Genomic DNA, 22,630 nt, shown 5'->3' on the forward strand with positions numbered 1-22,630 from the left:
TCGGCTGGGTGGGCGGAGCTTTGATCGCTCCCAGCCATTAGGGACGAGGGAGCGGAGCCGCGGCTCCCGGCGTCCAGAAGTGGGAGGGTCTCTGTTGCCAGAGTAACCGGGCGTCGGTGTTGGTGCTGGTGTCTCCTTAAGGCGTTAGCCGTCTCCTTGTGCTGAACTCCTGAGACTATGGTGAGTGCCAGGCGAGATCAGAAGCACGGCTTCGGGGTCCTGCTTTCGCAGCGTCCCCGGCCCAGGTCCCGGGGCGTGGGGGCGCTCAGGGCGCCCCCACCCCGTCCCCCTTCGCCCCATTGTCGCTCCCTTTCCTGGCTGGCGCTGTCCCTCCGTCTCCGGCACCCTGCGTCCCACGGTGGCCCCGCTGAGCCTCGAGAGGGGAGGAAAGCGGAGGGGCAGGACCCTGAGTCTGAACAGGCCGGGCGGCAGCACTGTCTCGAGCAGACTTCTTCACCGTCGCCGTTTCCACCCGTGCACGTTTCAGGCTCGCCTTGGTTGCCGAGCACGTGGCGGTGAGGACGAGCCTGTGCCAGCGCCGCCGCGCCCCCCGGACCCGCCCGCACCCCGTCTCAGGGCCCCGGTGCAGCCCGCGCGGTGTTCAGCGGCAGCTCTGTTCCAGCCCGTCGGTGGCCTCTGTCCAGGGCCCCTTGGGGTCGCTTGGGCAGCTTCTGGAAAATCCACTTGCTTGAGCCTCCCCCCCAGAACCTCTGAGTTCGCGGGACGAGGGCTCGGTATTTGCATTTTTAAAAGCCGGTAGGTGAGCCTCCTGCACTCACCCGATGGAGAACACCCGCCCTTTCACAGCTTCACTTGACAAACCGTCCCCTGCCCTGCTCTTTCCTCCTTTCTCAGCAGATGCCAGAGCCTGACAGTTCCTTCAGCCTCGTGCCCCTCACCTACACAGTGATCTATGCTTTTATCCATCCGTCAGCCTAGTGTTTCTAGTTTAGAGAAAGAGGTGTGGCAGGATAACGCCTCCCTCCATCCTGAGATCTCATTCTTTACCCTTGAATGCAAGGCTTTTGCTTCTGGGTATCGTTTTTTCTTTCCTGTCATTTTAGCCTTTTCCTCTCCACTTCCTCCTCCTCGGGGTTCAAATTATACATTTTAAGAAAATGAAATAAAAACGCCCCGCCCCGTGTTTATCCACCACTGCTTGCCCAATCCTCCCATCTATCGGTCCGTAAACTGCTTGAGTGCACGGTGTTTTTACCTGCTCTACCTCCTGCCCCTTCTCTTTCATTCTCCATACCTTGGTGTTTGATTTCCTCTCCAGTGGCTTCAGTGAAGTTGCTCTTGCTTAAGTTTCTACTGGCCTTTAAGAGCCAAATCCAGTCATTGTCAAAATGTGTGTTATTTAGGCTCCGTAACAACTGGGATTCGTGGTCATTCAGGCACTCTTTTTTTCACTGGCTTGGCTTGCTATTTAAATGCCGCTCTCGGAGACTCACTCCTTAAGTAATTTCACTTGGTCTATCCATTTTTCCTTCGGTGACTTCATCCCCACACACGAGTTCTTGTATTGCCTTCGCTTTCATTCCCAGATTTCAGTTTTCATCGCAGACCTGCTAAGGCCTAACCGAGTTGCTTCCTGGACATCTTTACCTGGCTGTCCTAAAGGCCCCTCAAACTCGGTCTGACCCAAACTGAACTTGCTATCTTTCCACCTGGTGTCTCTTGTTTCACCAAGGTAATTAATGATGCCACATTATTATAACCTAATTGAGATACTGGAGTTATCCTGCATTCCTTCTTCCTATGTCTCCCATATCCAGTTGGTCAGTAGATCCTGTTTTAGTTTAAGATCTCCTCAGTTGAAATTATTTGTGTATGTCACCCTTACTAAACTGCATTGTTAGAGGAATGGATCCTTATTTTTTTCACTGTTATTGCTTAGACCATATTAGGCATTCAGATATTTGCTGAATGAACTAAAAAGAAAGAAAAAAAAAGAGGAAGAAAGAAAGTAGTAAGTGCTCTGAGAGGGTACAGAGTACTTGGGGGGATATTAGAGGATGGTGTCTTCACTTTTCAGAGTCAGAAAAGCCATCCTGAAGCACATGGAATAGAATTTCAATAGGTAGAATTCAGTGAGCTGTACAATGGCATAGGGAGATAGAAAGTGACATTTACAGAATACTTTTTTGTGTGTGTGTGTATGTGCCTGCCTTACATTTTGTCATTCAGACTTTCCAGCAACCCAAACACAGCAGTGAAGTCTTCCCCCACCCTCTGCCTTGGCTGGAGGGGTGTGTGTGTGTTTCTCCTTCCAATTGGGTGGTCACTGGAGTGCCCTCTGAGGAAGTGACTCTTGCCTTGAGGCGGGAATGAAGTGCAAAGATCTAAGGACAGATTCCAGGCAGCACTAACAACAAGATCAAAGGCCCTGAGACAACAAAGAGCTTGGTACATTTCAAGAACTACCTTTGGTTTAATACACAAAGGGAGAAAAGGAATTAGATGGTGGCAGAAGTAGAGTGGAGAACAGCATGAGATGTAGTTAGAGAAGTAGGCAGAGGTCAGACCACGTGTGTGTAGACAGTAGTGTTTCTCAAATTGTAGATTGTAAACCATTACTCCGTCATGAAAACAATTGTGGTATGTAGCCAGCACTGGAACGGAAGACAACATAAAATAGATGTCATGTTCATTGCAGCTAGTAAGGGTAACTTTCATGAAACTTGTTTTAAGTTGTATGTGTATTGTGTGTACTGGGTTCTGATGGAAAATGTATTTCTTACTGTGAGTCATGACCCACAAAGTTCAACATGTAGTATATTTTGAACAATACGTATATACTTTAAAAGGCAAAATAGTTGAATTCTCGAGGCATGCAGATTTCTTATTCCACCTTTGACTGAGTGACAGTCTTATGGTGTGGCACGAAAAGCTCTGAAATTAATGAAAAGCTAAAATTGACTAGAGAAGAATTTTCAAATTTCTTTCTGGATCCAGATCTCTTTTCAAATGTCAATTGCTGTCAATCCTTTATAAGAAAGAATAGGCCTTTGGAAGAAGAGCGAGAGACGCTGTTCTGTGTTCAGTCTAGCCCCTGGCATGTGTGTTGTGTCAGCGACTGCTGCTCTCATTACAAGCAGTGGAGGATGGAGGGCCCTTGCTCAGCTGGCTGCCTTCCTGACCACTGCCGTTGAATGACCTGGTCACTTTCCGGCTGCACCTGGTTTGTTCCAGTTGTAGCTTTCAGCACCAGAGTTAGGTTCTACCTGCAAATTCTAGAACCATCTTTATCTTAAGCAGAGATGGGCAACTGTAGTTTAGTGTGTCTCCCATACATACATGGTGTTCAAGATAAAGAATATACTAGTCATCAATTTATTTACTTTTATACGTAAAGAGAATAGAGGAGATAATTCCAAGACTCTTGTGACTCGTCAAGAGATATGAATGTTATCTATCTTCCAAAACAGCATTGATTTGAATACTGTGAACCAGGGTGAACTGCTAGTCTAACAAAGGTTTTTAAAGACTATCAATCATTTTCCACAAGATTTAGACTAAACAAATGTCTCAAAGTTGTTGTTGTTCTAAAAGAGCCTTAGAGTTTCATGATTGCTAAGTAAAGGATTTTATTCCCGAAAGGTTTTACAGTTTCTGACTTTATAGAGTTTCTTCTAAATAGGTTTCCTGTTTTTGTCTTTGGTGCCTGCTTCTTATCCATCCAGAATTCCTTTTGTTACCGTGTTTCCCCGAAAATAAGACCTAGCCGGACCATCAGCTCTAATGCGTCTTTTGGAGCAAAAATTAATATGAGACCCAGTCTTGTTTTGCTATAATATAAGACCGGGTCTTATGTAATATGATATAATGTAATGTAATGTAATACTGGATCTTATATTATTTTTGCTCCAAAAGACGCATTGAAGCTGATGGTCCGGCTAGGTCTTATTTTTGAGGAAAACATGGTACTTGAATTTAGAGGTACTGCACTTCCAAAGCCTCAGGCAGGATTTTGTTGGCTGCAACTGAATCAGAAAGTATAGAGCCTAAATTACAAAGCTGAATGAATGAATGAATGAATTTACATATATTTCATTACAAATACACTCTGTTATCTTTTTTTTTCGGGAACCATAGTATTTGCAAAACTAAATAGCAACTGGTTAATATAATGCCCTAATTTTCTTCATACATGGCCCTTTATCTTTTTTCTGTTCTTTTTTTGCCTATATGTCCTCCATCCTTTGTGTGTGTGTTGTTTTTTTGCCCAGCTTTTGAAATATAATTGATATATAACATTGTGTAATTTTAAGGTGTACAATGTGTTGATTTGACACACTTATAAGTTAAAAATGATTACATTCTAGCATTAGCTAAGACCTCCATCATGTCACAGAATTACCATTTCTTTTGTGTGGTAAGAACATTTGAGATCTACCGTCTTAAAACAGATTGATGGTTGCCAGAGGCGGAGTTGGGGGGTGGGCTAGGAGGAAGTGTGTAAACGGCGAAGGTGGTCAAAAGGTATAAACTTCCAGTTGTAAACTAAATAAGATGTAAGGGACAGCATGGTGATTATAGTTAATAATACTGTGTTGTATATTTGAAAGTCACTGAGTAGATCTTATCAGTTCTCATTACAAGGAAAAAAATTTTTTTTAACTATGTGTGATGGATGTTAACTAGACTCATTGTGGTGATCATTTTGCAATGTATACAAATATTGATTCATTATGTTGTATGCCTGAAACTAATATAATGTTATATATCAATTATAGCTCCAAAAAAAGAAAAAACCCAAAGAAATGAACAGAAAGAAATCATTTTAGGGGGATCCAGGATTTTGAAAAGAAAAAAAAAAATTGCTATAAATTCATTTTAAAATACTCCTAAGGACACTCGCTATTTCTGAAAATAGTGCAAATGATAAATCTTATTGTTCATAAGGGGTAGGAACCTGGGACCGGGCGGACCAGGTTGGAGAAGGCTTTCAAGCCTGTGACCCAAACACAGTGTTTGTAAGGGGAGAAAATGAGAGAGAACCCAAATGTCTATCAATAGGGAAATGGCTAAGTAAACTCTGTGGCCCTACTGACAATATTATGTAGCATCTAAAGAGATTGTTGTAGGTCTGCATGTTCCGACTGATACAGATAAGACCTTTTTAGTGAGGTTAGTTGCCGAATATTTGTAATTTACAATTTATGTAAGAAATCATTGTCAAGACCCTGTTAAGGAGCTTTTTCCTTGGGTTTTCTTCTAGGAGTTTTAAAGTTTCAGGAATATGTGGTTTAAGTCTTTAATCCATTTTGAGTTAATTTTTGTGAGTGGTATAAGACTGAGGTCTAATTGCATCACCCATCCTTTCTTTCTTATTCATGTATTCAAACACGTGTTTGTGGAGTGTTTTCTGTATGTCTGGCACTGGCTTGGTGTTGATTCATAAAATAGCCCACAGTGGCTTCTACCCCATGGACCTTGAGGAAAACAAATATCTGAAGAAAACAGAAAGTGCAACTGTAATTTGGGTTACCAAAGAAGAATGACAAGGGGAGGCAGAAGTCTGCAATCAAAGTGAACGAGCTGACCTAGCCTGGGGTGGTCAGGGACAGCCTAGGTGATGTAGCTTTTTAATTCCTGTTTTCCTTAGTTGGTGAGACCAACGATATATGTAAACAAACAAATAAATGAGGTCACTTCGTGTGGTGCTAAGCATTATGGGGAAAATTAAGTAATGTGACAGTGGCTGGCAGCAGCCCCCAGTCAGCCTATGTGGGGCAACCAGGGAGGGTCCTCATGAGGAAGTGATTTTACAGCTGAGATCTCAAACAGGAGCTGGCCAGGTAGAGACCTAGGAGAAGAGCATTCCAGGCAGAGGCTTGTTAGAGGAAGAGGAGGGAGCCAGGGTGGCTGGGGCCTGGAGAAGGAGGAAGAACAGGAGGAGAGGAGAGCGGAGAGGCAGGCAGCAGCCAGGGAGCCCTGAGACTTTTGGGACAGGAAGGGTTTGGGATTTCCTTCTCAATGCCGTGGGGTGACGCGTCTCATATATGTTTCCTGCCCCATCAAACCATCTTATTTTCCTTGGGTCTGCCTTATTTAAACGTTATAGCCTTATTACTTTGGTCTTTCAGTGCCTATTTTCATTCTGTCAGGGGCATTTATGACCTTGTAAACTTTGGAAGATATTTTTCTGTTCCGCTTTTATCTTTAAAGATCAGCGACTCTTAATTTCTGCCTTTATATAGTTGCCTTTTCACAATTTAATTGCCCTTCTCTGGACCTTTGTTTTCCATAATGTCTTCTCTGAGCTGTGGCCAGCAGAGGTGCACACTCCAGGGAGGCGTGTGTCATAGTTTCCACGTGGATAGTATATATTCTGCTCTGATTTTCCTGGCCCCTTTCTTGATGGTGCCGTAGCATAAGACTTGAGTATCTTGTTCTCCAGGAAGGTCTCCATTTCCTATGAGTCTTCTATTCATTTTCCTGCAAAAACCGCCTGAACTACTTCACTTTCAGAAGCTGTTGATATTTTAAGACCTTTCTCTTAATTAGGAGTGAAAAATTGTAGCTATGAAAACGTACGGCTCAGTTCAAGTTTATTTTCTGATACCAGGCCCTTTGTCTAATTAGGTTGCTCACTGTTCTCTTTCCTGACTCATCTTACGTGCTGTGCCTTCTTCTTGCTTCTGTTTTTGAAAACTTATTTCCATTTGCATTCATCGTGGCTCTAGGGTTCTCTGATATTTGTAAATTGAAATTTCATTCTCTGTGTTCCATAGTTCTGAAACAAGCTAAAAAATATATATATCACATTTTATATATAATATGTAATATATAATTATGTTATACAATACCGTGTAATATATAATGTATAAAACAATATAGCATGTATATATTTACATATATCAAATATTTAACTTATTCTGTTGTAGAAGTATAGCCATTTTTGGAGATTTTAAAATACAGAAGTGAAAAAATAAATTAATCTGTAATATCACTGAGTACATACAATCACTATTAATATTTTCGTATAATATCCCAGTCACGTGTGTGTATAAATATATGTAAATGTATATATCTTTTAAAATGTGATTCTGTTGTATACATTATATACAAATCTGTTTTTTCACTTAATATCTTATATGTTTTTGTGGATCAATTTTAAGTCCTACATTGTATCCTTTCATTTGCTCTGATTTAACCAATCCATTTATTAATTTTGTCTTCTAACACCATAATTAACATTTTTGCAGACACATTTTTACAACATCTGTAATTATTTCCTTTGAGTCCATTAGAAATGGAATAACTGGATGAGAGGCTGTGTGCATTTTTAGGGCTTTTTGATACGCTTTGCCAGGTCACCTCCAGAAAAGTTTTACCCATTTGTCATCTGCTAGCAGTGTGCCATCGTGCCTACTTCCCTAAGTTCTAATGTGCAGTTTTTATATATTTCATACATACATCAAACAATGGATTTGGACTTGTAATAAACACTTCACCTTCCGTGCCCAGTATATTGAGAAAGATTATAAATTACTATGTTCTGTAGATGAAAAGCATTGTTAATACTTAACCTAAAATATTTCTCCATAATTATTATTTCACATCTTTTATACACTGTTAAAATTCAGAAGGTATTGCCTATGTATAGTGAAGAAGACAGAGGTAACTGTTCCTAAACTGTTGTTCACGGACAGATTTTCTCGTCCGCTCTCACCTACCTGTTTTGAAGCAGCAGCCTGTTGTAGTACAGTGGAACCGGTGTAAGTGAGAAATCCTAAATCTTCAGTCCTATTCCATTCTTGGCTTTAGCAGTTGTTTACTGTGCGATGTGTAATCTATCTGGGCAGTTGTTTTCTCATTCATAAAATCAGAATGACAATTTCTGTTCAGAAGACCTTAAAGCATTTTTGTGAGGTTCATATGAGATAATGCACATGAAAGAAATTTATAAACTGCGATGTGCTACACATATGAAATGTCTCATTTTCATACTAACCAGAATGCTGCCTAATAAGAAGGTAGTTGGGGAGAAATGGAAGGAGATTAAAATCTAAAACGAGTTTCAGAAATAGATATTTGAGGTTACTGGTGTTATTGTCCAATTTTGTGGATATTTAAAAATTTGCTTTGATATATTAAGTTCCCTCTTTCTCAATTCCCATTACAGTCTTTTTTTCTAGTGCAAGCAGTAAAGGTCAGGCAAAAGGGAGGAGAGGGGAGATGGCAGGAATAGTGCTTGCGACCAGTTTTAATAACTCTCATTTGCTTGTGGGGGAGGGAATAGCCAAGCATGTCTGGTATGTGTTTAGTCAGTATTACATCTGAGATCCATGAATTTTACTCAGCTTAAATGGATTAGCTGGGAATGTTTACTTTTATTACTGGTAGTCTTGAAATTTTATTGTTCAGTAATTTAATGCACTGTGAACCCATGCTAGCCTGCTTCTTGCTACATAGGCTCAGAGATAAGGCCCTGGGAAGAAGGAAAATCCCTCCATCTAGTGGCAGTACAGGTCTACCATTTATGTTAAATCCTCTTGGTCTTTAGGATGTTTATTGAATTTTATGTATGTGCCCAAATCTCTGAAAGGTGCATGTTTGTATATCTTAGGTATCTGAACATTTTTCGTAATTAAACAATTTTAAATTTTATATCCAAAGAGAGAATGGCTCCTATAATAATATCATCACTTTTCCCCTCAGCATTTCCATTAAAAACGAGTAATGGCCTTAAGATTTTATCTTGTCTCCCAGTAGGCACAGAGGTCGACACACAGAGACTCAAACAGAGTACGCGTCTCTAGAACCCAACCTGAAGTGCTGCGTGTTACGTAGACATAGGCAGAGCCTCTTGAACTCATCCTTCTACCCTACTAGTGGGTTCTTACTACGTGCCATATTTCTGAGACGAAACGATGGGATACCTCTCTTACGGAGCTCACAATCTGAGGGGAAGAGAGAAACGTGATAAACTGTGTACTAACTTAGAGAAATTCAATGTCCCCATTTGTAAAATGAACATACTACTGGCTCCCTCACAGGGATATTGTTATGATTAAGTGAGAGAAAGTGCTTAGCCTAATGCCTTATACATTGTAATACATTTACAATCTTAGCGGTTATTATTGTTACTATTGCTATTGCTACTGACCGGTGTTAAGATAGAGCCCTACCCTTAGGGAATATAGGAATAGCGAGGAGAGACTAATCACTGTATAGGCGTGTTAAATAAAAACAACAAGATTAGTTACCTTTACAGCTTTTCCTGTGTTATTTTTCATTCATTAAGTTTCAGAGACCTGAATGAAGTGACGCTTTAACTTATGAATATATATAAATCCAAAATTAAACGTATGCATACTGATGTCAACATGGGTTCCTTAAACTTTCCAGAAGACGTTTGAAAACAGGGTAGGAACAAAACTATGTTATGTGTTTTATTGTTCAAGGTACAGCCTAGGGCTCTGTGCAATTCCTTGCTTAACAAATGGTCCCCTCCCCTTCTCGTAAACAGTTTTGCTTATTGACCCAGCTGTCCCTTTTGATGGGCTGTGAATGGGCCCAAGACACACATTTGGTGACTGTTTGGCAGTACATGAGGTGTTCTTATTAATAGAATTTTTAAGCGAATTCTTTTTGGTTTAACCTTTTGAGATATAGCTTTTTAGACGTTTATATCTTTCCCCCCAAGATTTACTTGCACTTCAGCCGCCCTTTTCCATTTGCCTGAAATGTTCCTACACTTCTTCCCTTGCTACGTGACATCTCATCAGAGAGGACTTCTTTTTGCACCCTATCTAAGTAGCACCTCCAATTACTCTTGTTCCCTTTACCCTTCTTCATCTTCTTTTTTTTTTTCATTTTAACACCTGACAAAAGCGTCACACAGCTGCAATTTTAATAACGATAGTGGCTGATATTTACATGTTTTCCGTTTTTTAATGAATTTAAGTTCTTAACTAATTCAGGTGTCATGCATGCATGGAGAAAGGAGATCAGTATCAGTAGACAGCAGGGAGTCTCAGGCCTTCAGGCAAAAAGAGTCATGCTCTGAAAAGGTAGTTGGAAAGAAGGGAAGTTAACTCTCCCCTGAATTTCCCCGAGTCACTTGGTAGGGACCAGGTGTGGAGAACTGTTTCTGATCAAGGGCTGTTTACGACCAGAGAAAATCTAGAATTCTAAGTTTAAATCAATAGACTCTTTATTCTGAGATAGAACTCTAGATTAATTCATTCATTCAACAGTTATTTTTAAGTCCCTATTCCGTGCAGGGCACTGTTCTAGACACTCAGATATAATGACGAATGACAAAATCCAGCTCATACGAGCTGACATTTCTGGGGGTAGGGAGTCACACACTAAACAAATAAACGTATAATATAATGTTAGGAATTGGTAAGTGTTAGGTAAAAATTAAATAGGTTATGGGAGAAGGGAGTGAAGAAAGTAGAAGGGGAGGGTGGGGGGTGGCATTTAGTTGGATGGTCCACGAAGCCTGTCCAGATTGGTGACATTGGAACAGAGACCTGAATGAAGTGACGCTGTCCAGAGGCCTGGCCATCCCAGTGTAGAGTGGCCCAAGCCCGGGGAATGTTGAAGGCAAACATTCTCCAGTGGGAGCCTGCTCGCTTGGTCCAGGCACCAGCAAGAAGGCCAGTGTGCCTGCAGCAGACAGGATGAGGGGGCCGCCGGCCAGGTCACGTGGGCCCCATGTGGCTCAAAGTCAGAGAGTCCTACAACTAGGAGAGACCTCGGGTTTTGGTCAGACCAGTGTTTTGGGAACTGAGGTTGTGATCATAGGTAGATTGCGAACTCTTAAATTGTGGACAGCAACCAGGCTGTAGAAAACAGGATGACATATTGGTACATTGCTCCTACGGAGGATAAGAATTGTTTCATGGGAGTTTTTTTCAGTTGTGGTGTGTGTGTGTGTGTGTTGGCTCTAATGGAAATTGCAGTTCTTACTATAGGTTCTCGTAAAGACAAAAAAAAAAAATGTTTGTGAGCCACTGATCTAGTCTTATCCCTGAATTTTGTAGATGAGGAAACTAAGTGGGCAGTGCTCAGAGGCCCATGGCTTTCTCCTCCGCGTGGTGCTCTCACCCCACACTGGGCTGGCTTCCATGGGGACACCAGTGCGTGCTGGCAGGTGTGACGGACTCCAGCTGAACTCATCCTCATTTCTAAACAAAGGGAAGGAAGTAAAACCTTGGTTTAGCCAAGACCATCTCAAGCAGAACCCATCTCAGTTCTGCTGTATGGCCTCTTTACACTGTTTTTTATTCCCTTTACTGTCTCTGTTTTCTTCAATATCCTCTTGTTTCTCGAGGAAAGAAAGCTCTCTGAAGTGAAGAGAGAGGGAGGGAAAGAAAGCTGGGACGGAGAGAGAGGGACAGACATCCAAAATCCAGGAGGGAAAGGAGAAGAACCTCCAGGGCCGAGGGAGAAGGCAGTAAGAACCCCTCTCCTGTGCCCTGCCTGCCCCTCCTGCTGTCCCCACGGTCCCCTCTGCCCCCTCCAAAGGCCCTAGCCCCCAGGGAGGGCAGTGCTGGTGGAGCACAGGGTCCACCCACTTTCAAAGACACACCGTGGGCATTTAGTCCTAGGTCCTCCCGTGAGGCCTCGTCCAGCTGCCCAGCTGGAGGGCTCTTGGGACCCGGCAAGGCCCCCAGTACCAGGCTTGCTTAAAACACTCCAAATTAATACATAGCTGTCAGGAGACTGTGCCTGTGTGTCACAGCGAAATCCTGACTTACACAAACAATGAATCTGTAATCTTAAAGACAGGATTAGGCTCCAAAGAGACTTAATGGTGGAGAATTTGCAAGGGTAAGCTAAGGAAATGGATTCAAGGGTTCTACGCGCGCGCACACACACACATTACACCAGTTTTTTATGTCACAAGGAAGATATTCTTGGAATAGTTTGACAGGATTTTTTTTTAAAAATCATTGTTTTTAATTGTTTAAAACCTTTCTGTGTAATTTGTGAGATGTTAGAAAGCAGAGGATAAAAATTCTCTTGAGTCTCACTCATCTTCCATAAGAATAGCTTTTGGAACCCAATTTCTTCAGAGGCTAAAAAAGAGCTTTAAACTTGCCTGGGGCTTTTTGCTGTTGGGAGAAGGATCAAAAGAGGATTCAGATTAGACCCTTTTTTATGCAGAGGATTAGAGAGAAGTGAAATTGTTGACCTGGCATGTGTTTGCCTTTTCATTAAAATATTTCTTGTAACCCTGCTGACTGGATATGTTCAAAACCAAAAGAAACTTATTAACTTATAAATCAGAATAGGAAACTTGTTTTTCTTAATAGTTAATATCTATCATTTACCAAAGGCCTACTGTATGTTAAGTACTTTTCACATAAGGAAACAGTCTCAGAGTTAAAAAAAAACAAAAAATACCCCAAGGTTATGCTGCTAGTACGTGACAGGGCTCAGATTTGAACTTGTTTATCCTGGAAACCCGTGCTCTTTCTAGTCTACTGCAATTGGGGCCAAGGTGTTCAAATTTTTAAAAAAATTTTCGGAGTAAATTTCTTCTGCTTTTTTGTGGCTCTAGAGAGAAGTGAAGACTGTTTACTTCCTTCTTGAAAACGGAATTTCTAGAGCATATGAGTAATTCAATTTGTCTTCAAAAAGTCATTTATATTTTGATATTCTATTAGGGCTTCGGTAAAATGATTATGGTTTCATGTATAATTACAGGGCTGAAATGGAGGGTGTTTGTAAAATGGCTGAGGCGCGGAGCTGCTGATACCACACTGAACACTAGAGGGCGCTCCTCCACCGTCGGACGCATTGTTTCCAGAAACGGGTCCCTTAGGGATTTCATTTCTTATTAATTTTAATCATACTGATTTGGAATATGAATACCGTCCACCTAGAAAGCACAGAGTACCCAGTATACAGATTATTTCTCATAAAGTCAAAGACGCTTCGCTTGCATGATGAAAAGAATGCCCTCCTTTGGGATTACACTTGAAAACTTTTTTTTTTTTTTTTTTTAGAACCTATCATTCCACCAAAATATCCTTTATGTTATTTAAAGAAAACCCTTAGGTTAGCCTTCTTACGGTAGCCATGACAACAAAAGCATGAGTGACCAAAGGCTCCCTCCTTCCCCAGTGAAAATGACCTGGAGCTGGCAATGTGAGGAAGTGAGTATCTCTGCTCCTAAGTATGGTTCTGGGTCCTAGCAGGACATAGATAAGGTATACTTAGTTGGGGTCCTTGAAAAGTTTACTAAAGAGTCTAGTTACAAAGGTGTGGGCAGAGTTAAGAGAGACTAACAATGGGCGGTTCAGTAGGACAGGAGGGGCTGGCAACCGCTGGGAGCCATTCCTACCTCTAGGCCTGTCTGGCAAAGGGGGAGAGCTACCAGAGAATATAATGGAAGGGCGGGCTGACCAGGAGCTACCATCTTTGTAAAGGGGAGCAACTGACCGATGCGATCTGGCAGGGAAGAAGTTGGGACAAACAACATCTTGACTTCACTCTTCCTTTAATCTTCAGCCACTGCTCCCTACTGGCCGGACCCTTATGCAAGTCCAACGGCAAGAGACTCCTTTAGTCAAGGTCATGCAGGTTGGCTGGCCAAACGCAGAGCAGGCTGAAGAAGAGCAGAGTGGAGATCTGCAGGGACAGATGGAAAATGGCAAACACACCCACTTCCAGGCCCGGTGGCTCAGTAGCTGTGTGATGAAGGCATAACGGGAGTTGGTCTGGTATACTCGTGACCTTGACAACAGCTATCTAGGTCAAAAAAAATTAAAGATACCATTTATTTTGTAATTTACCATGTTATCAGATGTTTTCTAGCCCAGTAACAGTTTTCTAGTTGAATATTAAATGAATAGTGTATATTACCTAAGTATTCTCTTGCCACTATAGTTAGACCCAGTATTTTTTTTTAATTTAAGTTTATTGGGGTGACAATTGCTAGTAAAGTTACGTAGATTTCAGGTGTACAATTCTTTATTACATCATCTATATCTCATATTGTGTGTTCACCACCCAGACTCAGTTCTCCTTCCATCACCATATATTTGATCCCGTTTCCCTCATCTACCACCCCAGCCTCCTTTTCCCTCTGGTAACCACTAAACTATTGTCTGTGTCTATGAGTTTTTGTTTTTTCATTTGTTGTCTCGTTCTTTTGTTGTTTTGAGTGTTGTATTTCTTTTTCACATCAGAACCATTTCTCTTTTCAGAGTATTATGGTTCAGTGAATTGTTGACAAGTGGTCCCTCACGGATAACACTTGTCCTGAAGTTTCTTAATGATTTATCAAGTATTTTTTTTTTTTTTTTAGGGTGCTAGTCAGAGAAGCCCTACTTACCTAAAAAAGTCAAGAAGATATCCTCCTCTTTCAGAATTTTTATGGAAATAGAAATAAACAGACGTACAGACAAATGAGTGTTGGGTTTTGGGTTTTTTTTTCTTAAAGAATGGATTTTTGCTGTTTTATCAAGATCCAGTGCCAAATGTGTTTATTGACTCCTTTCGATCTTTATTTTGGTAAAATTTATTGGCTTTTTTCCTAAGGTCTCAGGACTAGGAAAGTCACTTTAGAGTTTCAAAAGAAAGAAATGGTGCAGTTTCAAGCCCCCCAGAAGTTCCTAATTTGGTTAGTGAAGTCGACATACACAAACCTGCCAGATCTGACAACCCAGCGTCCTACTGTGGGAACATCTCTCTGGCCATCGAGAAACAAGGGTCTCTGTTGAGTGCTGCTACTTAACAAGTCACAAAACTCTTGCCAAGTCACTTGACTTATTTGACCTTCTGTTTGCTTATCATTAATGTTCCTTTGATCTCTGAAATGCTGTGAAAATCAAATTCCAAGTGCAGAAATATCCGTTGGCTAGTGTTGGCCCGGGAAGATTTCACAATAGTTGATTGCATTTTCCTTTGAATACCTAAAGCAAAGTTCAGCCTGGCTTTTCAGAGAGAAGGTTCCGCCTGGTAGACAGCGTGTGGCATTGTTTTTTTACAAGGCAACCTGTGGGTTTAAGTTTACAGTCGTGATCTGCAGAAGGCTGAGAGGAGGGATTTTCAAGGGATCGGTAAGGGCCCAAACTGAAAAAGCTCTAAAAAGCCCTTTCTTCCCTTGAAACTGGACGTGTCCCTTTTAAAATAATTCCATCCAGTTGATCAGTTTCCTGATTTACACTTATCCTATGGAAAAGGTTCTTTCATGGCATTTCTCGCTCTAACAAAAGTTAGCAGGAATGAAGTGGAAAGTGTGTACGTAAGTGTCCCAGGTGGTGAAACACATGAGTTTGCAGTCCGTGTACTGCATCATAGACTTTTTTCTGTTACAGACAAACAATGATGGCTTCTACTTCTGAGATACCATCTGAAATGACTTTTTAAAAAAAAAAAAAATACAGTCTTAGAAATATGTGGACTCCTCACATTGCACATCTTATTTTTCACAAATGGAGAAGACATTTAGCCTTAAACTGCAATTTTTTTTAAGGATAAGAGTGATTGCAACAATTTTACTTAGTTTTTAAAGAATTTAAGTGGAATGGGATAATTAACTGAATTTAATAATTCACCTACCTTTTCTTCTCAATGTAGTACGTTTGTCTGACTTCATCAGTGTGCAACGCTAAGCTAGAATGCCACCAGAAGTCCCTTTTCCCTCGAGCTCACCTCTGTTTGCCTTTCAAGGTGGGTTCATGAGGGAGGAGTAGCCCTCTGAGAACCATCTGGACAGGCTCAAACTGGTTCTGGCCACACCAGAGTAAAGTTAATATTTGACCCAATCCAATGTAAGGGAAATATTTGATCCTTGAAAGGGTCCCTGGATGAGCGCTACTTGGTAAAGGGTTAGTACAAAGCAAGTTACTGCTTCAAGTCAAGCCTGTGGTGATGGGAAAATAGACACCTTTTGGTGGCTGTCTTTTCCTTTCTAGGCTGCTTATCACTGTGGCATCTAAGGAAAGCAACAGGAATTGCTCTGTTTGTTTGTCCAGGATGTCAGGTAATAAACCTTTAATGAACCACTGGGTTCTCAGAATGTTCGAGGCAACATGAAGTTTGTCCTCGGGAAGCCATGGGTCACTAACCATCACTGGAAGCAGCTGGCTGGAGGTGGCAGGTTCTCATATCCTGTGGGTGGCCGAGGGCGTGCAGACACTTAGATCCAACTCTAGAAGCCTGCTGAGTTGTCAGCTCTATCATCTCTCTGGTTTACTCAGTTGTCTAGGAAGTCACACAGAAGCATATAATTGCCTTAAACAGATTCAGACCAGTTTCTGACTCTTAATCATGCAAATTCTGAAAATCAGATTTCCAGTGAGTTCAAGACTATTCTCCATGATGTAAGTATGGAAGTCCGTTTCAGTGTGATTTAAGCAAGGGAGTACTTTTGTATGAGCAAAAATGTTCTGCTGCCTATTATCAAGTAATTTTTCCTGAAATAATAGCATCAGACAGGGCAGCATACATTCCTTAACGCATGGACAAGTTTGACAAGGATGGCCCGATTTTTATTGTTGTCATGATGCTTTCTAAGATCTGATTTGTGTTACCAGGCAATTTAATTGAAAGGGTTTAGTTTCAGGTTCTGGAGACCGAGCAAGCAGAGCAGCATGTGTCGACTGCTTGGTCCTGCCTTCCTCAAAGCCTCTTTTCACGTGGGGTCTGGAATCAAGCTGCCTCGACTCACCTGTTTATAAGTTATGTCACCTTGGGCAGGTTTCATAATACCATCTCTTTCATAACATTGTTTGGATAAACAACGTCTTAGCACATAGCAAGTACCTCACAGAAAGTGCTAGCTCACTACTCATCACCATTGTTGTTGTTCATGCCACAGTGACTTGTAATGATTGTTCACATATTTGGGTTTTACATCACTGAATTTCTTAAAGTCAGGGACGATTCCTTGGAATCACAGAATGTTCCACCGAGCTTGGCACCAGATAAGCTGTCGGTAAATGAATAAATGAGTGCATGAATGGGGTATCTGATCATCTGTGGTTTGTTTATTTACCCCATCTTTTTTTTTCTTATTGTGGTAAAATACACATAACATAAAATTTACCATCTTAAACAGTTCAAGTATACAGTTCAGTAGTATTGAAATGCATTCATGGTATTTTACCACCATCACCACCATCCATATTCAGAACTCTTTCGTCTTGTAACACAAACTCTAGAACCGATAAAAAAAAAAAATTTATTGTTTCTTTCGACCCCAGCCCTGGCAGCCACCATTCTACTTTCTGTCTCCAATTTTGACAACTCTAGGGACCTCATGTAAGTGGAATTATGCAGTGTTTTTTATTTTGTGACTAGCTTATTTTACTTAACATTATATCCTCAAGTTTCATTCATTTTTGTGGCATATGTCAGAATTTCCTTCCTTTTTAAGGCTGAATAATATTCCATTGTATGTATATAGCCCACTTTGTTTATCCATCCATCCATTAATGGACACTTGGATAGCTATTAAGGTGAATATGACTTATACATTAGCCTCGTGATCTTATTCCTCTGCTCAATATGCTCACCGGCTCAATGATCCACTATTTTCATTTTGTTTTTAAAATGGAAACATATCACTTATCGAACTTTCTATGTCTTCTTGCAAACTCCACCCTCCCGGGTTTGCAGGAACACCCGTGCTTGCTCCCAGCTCTGCTCTCTCGTAATGATGACTGTATGAATTACTCCGAACGCCTATAGTTCTGTGTCACACAGCCTATCTCTGAATTACTTTTGTATTGTACCTTTGCTGTTGTTTCACGTGTATTGGTCTTTTGTCAGTTCAGGACGATTGTAAAGCATCTGAGGATTCGGATCCATATTTTGACCTCTGTAGGGCTGTTTCACCCACCCAGGACCGAAGGGTGCTTTTTCTATCCCCCCATCAATTCAATCTGTACAGAGCCTGCTGAAGGTCATTGCACGTGAAAGGAAACCATGCTGTCTGCACATTTCATGGGCTTCTTGTTATATTATGAAAAACAGAGAATCAGATATTGAACTTTTAGTAGTAATCAGGTAGGGGAATAAGAAGTAGTGCCCTGTGACACACGTCTTCTTCAAGTCCCCTGGGGCAGTCTTCTCCTTAGTTACTCCTGGGGCTGAAGAATCCAAAGCATTGTTCTTTAGAATGCATTCCTGAAGAACTCTGAGTTCTAAAACATGGAATTGTATAACCAGCAAAAATACCTTGCAGAATAATGGAGGTGAAATCACCATTTCCAAACAGACATCCTCTGTGTCTGTGAACCCACATGGCTTTATCCTATTATTGCTGCCACTGCGTTTTTCCTCTGTAGGCTTTTCTAGTCCATGCACTGGTTTCTGTTCTCTAGGAATAAGGTATTAGCTCTGAGCAACTCCTTTCCCAGGATCTCTTGCAGCGCATCTTAAATGCAACTGCCAGGACGTATGACAAGGGCTTCATGACCTCATCAGAGCCCTTGTACAGCTCTAGAATGATCCCTACTCTTTCCGTTGTGAGTTACTGCGTCTGATTTCTCGTGATTGCTGTCTGTTTTCGTGTTCAGATGTGCCTTGTAGACAGGCGGCCTCTCTCACTGTCTCCCATTTCTGTTACTCTCAGGCTGATCTGCAACTCTTGATATGTTTTCATATTCCACTTTTTTAGTTGTTCTTGGAAGATACCATTTGTTTGCTATAAGCTACTTTGTCAGCCAGAAATATCGTGTTTCCCCAAAAATAAGACCCGGTCTTATATTATATTTTGCTCCAAAGTCACATTAGAGTTTATATTCAGGGAATGTCATCCTGAAAAATCATGCTAGGGCTTATTTTCCGGTTAGGTCTTATTTTCGGGGAAACATAGTAGTAGTTCTGTTTATTTTCTTTGTATTAAAATTGTTTTCTGGATAGTGTATTGTGCAAAATGCCACTGCCTGCCTCAGAATTAGTGTAATTGGCAGGTTTTGTGGTTAGGCTACCTGGGTCAGTGGAAGTGCCAGGGTTCATGGGTTTTCATTTACCTCACTATCCTGCCCTTTACCTTCATTTAGATGTGCCATCAATCATTTCTACCATTTGGAATGTTATATATTTTAGTGTCAGCAATAGTTCAATAATGCCTTTGAGTAAATGAATATTTTAATATAAATAGTAAAAAAAATTAAGCTAAAATTTAAATATATTTAAATTTACATTAAAAAAGGAGTACGATACATTAAAACAGGAGTGCAATGCACAGTGAAACCTAAGCTTAGAAAAGCTGTATTTATAACACTCAATATGAAAAACAAAAGAAAAAAGACTGTCACCAATGTCGTGGTTTTTACCTTTATTTTGTCTTGACTAATAAGCATTGTTTAAATGTGTCCTTTTTCGAGTGATTGTGAAAAAAATAAAATAGTGTGTTGAAAACTACATACATTATAGTTTATGAGTATAATAATTAACAGAACTGGACATGCAACCTCTATTAGAATTTTTAAATGAATTATTAACATCAAAGGAACCCATCTAAACACTCTGATCAGAGAATCAAATGCTAACTCCAGCAAAAACTTCCTAGATTCCTTTTTCCTTATGTCCTCATTTGCTTATTGTAATGAAAGATCTTTGGAGGTTGAGATATTTTAAATAACATACGTGATGGGAAATCCTGCTTAATAGTCGAGGAAAGAGGACTAGTCTCTGATTTACGTTTGTCATTTCATCCTCTGTGGAGCCACAGACTTCCAACTAGAGGGGGCTTGAATGACCAAGGGTGCCAGTTCTGGGTATGAAATGCACCACTGCTCTGGCACCAGGACGGCTGGCAGCCAGGGCCGGAGAGGAGCCAGATGTCCTGAAGTCAGGAAAGTCCTCTGAGGGCTCTGGCCAGAGTGCTCTCTGAAGGTCTGCTGAGCCTTCCTTAGGCTCAGCATTCCAGGAGGACCCCGCTGAACCAGGGTTTCCTGTCCTTCACTCAGGTCAGACTTGTCTTGAGGTCTGTCAGCTTCTCCCAGACGGCCCCCCTCCACCGCCTTCTCTCTTCTAGAAATTTCCCTCATAGAATGTCTCTTACAGAAATCAATCTCTTCCATGTTTAATCCTATGTTGGCAACTGTCTGCTTCTCAGGGGACCTAGACTTAAACATTCTCCTGTGATGTCTGTAAAAAGGTATGAGCATGTGAAATTACCAAGGAGAGAAAGGATGTTTACCATCATTTCAATGACAACCATATGCCAATACTGCTAGAGTCTTAAATTTAAGAGAGTTAAAACTTTATAGAATTGTGAGCTAGCCGTTCAGACATTTTTTTCCCCATTGCAGTTTGTTTGTTGTTTACATGTAAACTTGCTTTAGGAAGTACTGAATTATTTCAGTAGTCAGATCTGGAGCTAGGTTCTCAAGAATTCTCAGTTTACTCAGGATGGCTGGATGGCTGTGAAGTATTAAGCACTTGGTAAACCATGTTTGAGATAGCTAAGGATATTGAATAAATTAGAAGGAAATATTTCTGAGGGTGTGTTGATGACACAGAAAAGCAGAATCGTTCAATAGAATAAGTAAGTAGGGACAGATTGGTTTGTCCCACCTATTTGGTCATTGTTGTTTTCAATTTGTAGGATTTATACTAGAGCGTTTATCTTTTACATGTTAAGTGTTCAAATTCTTCTTTTTCTTGCAGAACCATAGTGAAAGATTCGTTTTCATTACCGAGTGGTATGATCCAAACGCTTCACTTTTTCGACGTTTCGAGCTTTTGTATTACCCAGGGGATGGATCTGTTGAAATGGTAAATGAGCCTTTCTTTGCTTGAAAGTTGGAAATGGAATGAAGGTGGGAGAGGGAGAGGAATAAGATTGCCTTTTATACAGCTGTGTTTAAAATGTATTTATATGTACATGTTAAGTGGGAATTCTTTTTTTGGTATTATAATTCCAATACACGAAGATAGCTTTGTGCCTTTCATTTTAAATGTCAAAACAAGAATTCCTATTTTTTGGTTAGAAAAAAACGAAAGTGTTATTATTCATGCTTTGGATTAACAATAGTCAGTAAGTGATTATAGATAAAGATTATCATGGTCATAAATATGTCACCACTATTGAAAGCTGTTCTCTCTACAAAAAGACAAATTGAAGAAGATGGAACTAAGACGTCCCGTCTATTTTGTTGTGTCCTTTCATTGGCAACCCCTTTACCTGTAGACCTACGTATTTGGTATTCAGGTTTTGCATAGGCAAGAAAACAGAAATTTTGATTTTCGCTGGCATTTTAGAGGTACTCTTTTCCTGAAATGATTTGGCAATAAATTTTTCTATTCAGTGTTTTTTAAAGTGTTAAATCTGTAGTTTTTATGTTATTGCTGGAATAGACTAGGACATATAGAAGTTATAAAAGAAATTATGATTTTGTAGCAAAAATGAAACCGAATGTCACCTGTGTTTAATAAAGCAGCATGCAGCACTAGTTCTCATTTATAAGGTTAACGTTCCCTACTGATAATGATTTGTTTTACTCTGTTGTTGTTTTGGGTTCTAGCATGATGTGAAGAACCATCGCACATTTTTAAAGCGGACAAAATATGATGACCTTCACTTGGAAGATTTATTTATAGGGAACAAAGTGAATGTCTTTTCTCGACAACTGGTGCTCCTCGACTATGGAGATCAGTATACAGCTCGCCAGTTGGGCAGTAGGAAAGAAAAGTAAGAAAGCAATTATATAATCTTTCTTCCCCATTCTGAAAACATCATATATGTCTTGTTACCACATTCTCATTTCTTGTTCTGCCTTGTGTTTTGTTTAAACAGTAGATGTGTTTTCAGTGATTCAATTCACTGTTAGGACATTTTTAGAATTTTGTGGACAATTTTGTGGTCATAGAGTGATGCCCACGGTGCTAGGCTGTGATTATATTCTGGGGGAGAAAAATACAAACGTTTTATACACCCTCGACATTCTTTGTAACATGCATCTAACTGGAAACTGAGAGTATCTGAATAAGAAGAGTCTTGGTGTAGAGGATTAAACATGGCTTATGGGGAAGAAAAGACCCATAAGCTCAGTGGAAACTTGGAAGAAAGTAATTTCTTATGGAAGAGCAGGGAGGGCTTTAGGAAGGTATTTGAGTTGGATCATGAGAGATGGATTGAATCTCCACCAAGTTAGATGAAGTGGGGGGCATGCAGGCCCCAGCAATGGCGTGAACAAAGGCACAGAGACAGGAAGTTGTACGTCATGTGCTGGGAAGAGCCCACTGTTCCACTTGACGAGCGCTTGGTGCTTAAGAAACTTTTAAAAATTTAATCAGTGAAGGAGCCTGAACTGGGTCTGAAGAGGAAGGAAGGCATATGGAAGATGAGTGGAAGTAGAGTAATGGCAGCAATGACAAGCTCTCAATGACTGTTCGCCATTATTGTATCAGGCCCGGTGTTAAGCTGTTTTGTGTGGGTCATTTATTTAAGCCCCACAGCAGCCTAAGAAAAATAGGCACTGTTATTATTATCTCTACTTTGCAGATGAAGTTGAGGCTTAGAGATGTTAGGCAACGTGTGGAAGGTCACAGAGTGGGGGCAGAGCCCAACGTCCGTCGGAATCAAGGATGGGAGGGTTTAATTGTAGGAGAATGGATAGGACCTGGAAAACGGTTGGTCTCTTGCTGTGGTTATTCATTTTTATGTCTCCGTGGCACCTGGCACGTCTCCTCATGC

General features: G+C 40.8%; 1 protein-coding gene across 9 annotated transcripts in view; it reads left to right on the forward strand.

Moving 5' to 3' along the window:
- The first annotated feature begins 36 nt into the window (after positions 1 to 36).
- The window catches only part of NME7 (NME/NM23 family member 7), a 118,677-nt gene continuing 96,083 nt past the window's right edge, over positions 37 to 22,630 (forward strand). For 2 of the 9 annotated variants that reach the window (XM_081026158.1, XM_081026155.1), the window contains exons 1-4: positions 100 to 180; positions 488 to 756; positions 20,602 to 20,709; positions 21,459 to 21,625. In XM_081026158.1, the coding sequence (XP_080882284.1) occupies positions 20,707 to 20,709; positions 21,459 to 21,625 (170 nt within the window). In that variant the 5' untranslated portion in view covers positions 100 to 180; positions 488 to 756; positions 20,602 to 20,706. Of the gene's footprint in view, positions 181 to 487; positions 757 to 12,977; positions 13,128 to 19,815; positions 19,899 to 20,601; positions 20,710 to 21,458; positions 21,626 to 22,630 lie in introns of those variants that run through there. The other 7 variants (XM_081026151.1, XM_081026157.1, XM_081026152.1 and 4 more) reach the window with 6 other exon arrangements.

The sequence above is a fragment of the Rhinolophus hipposideros genome (assembly GCF_964194185.1).
Source record: "Rhinolophus hipposideros genome assembly, chromosome: 19".
Classification (NCBI taxonomy): Eukaryota; Metazoa; Chordata; class Mammalia; order Chiroptera; family Rhinolophidae; genus Rhinolophus; species Rhinolophus hipposideros.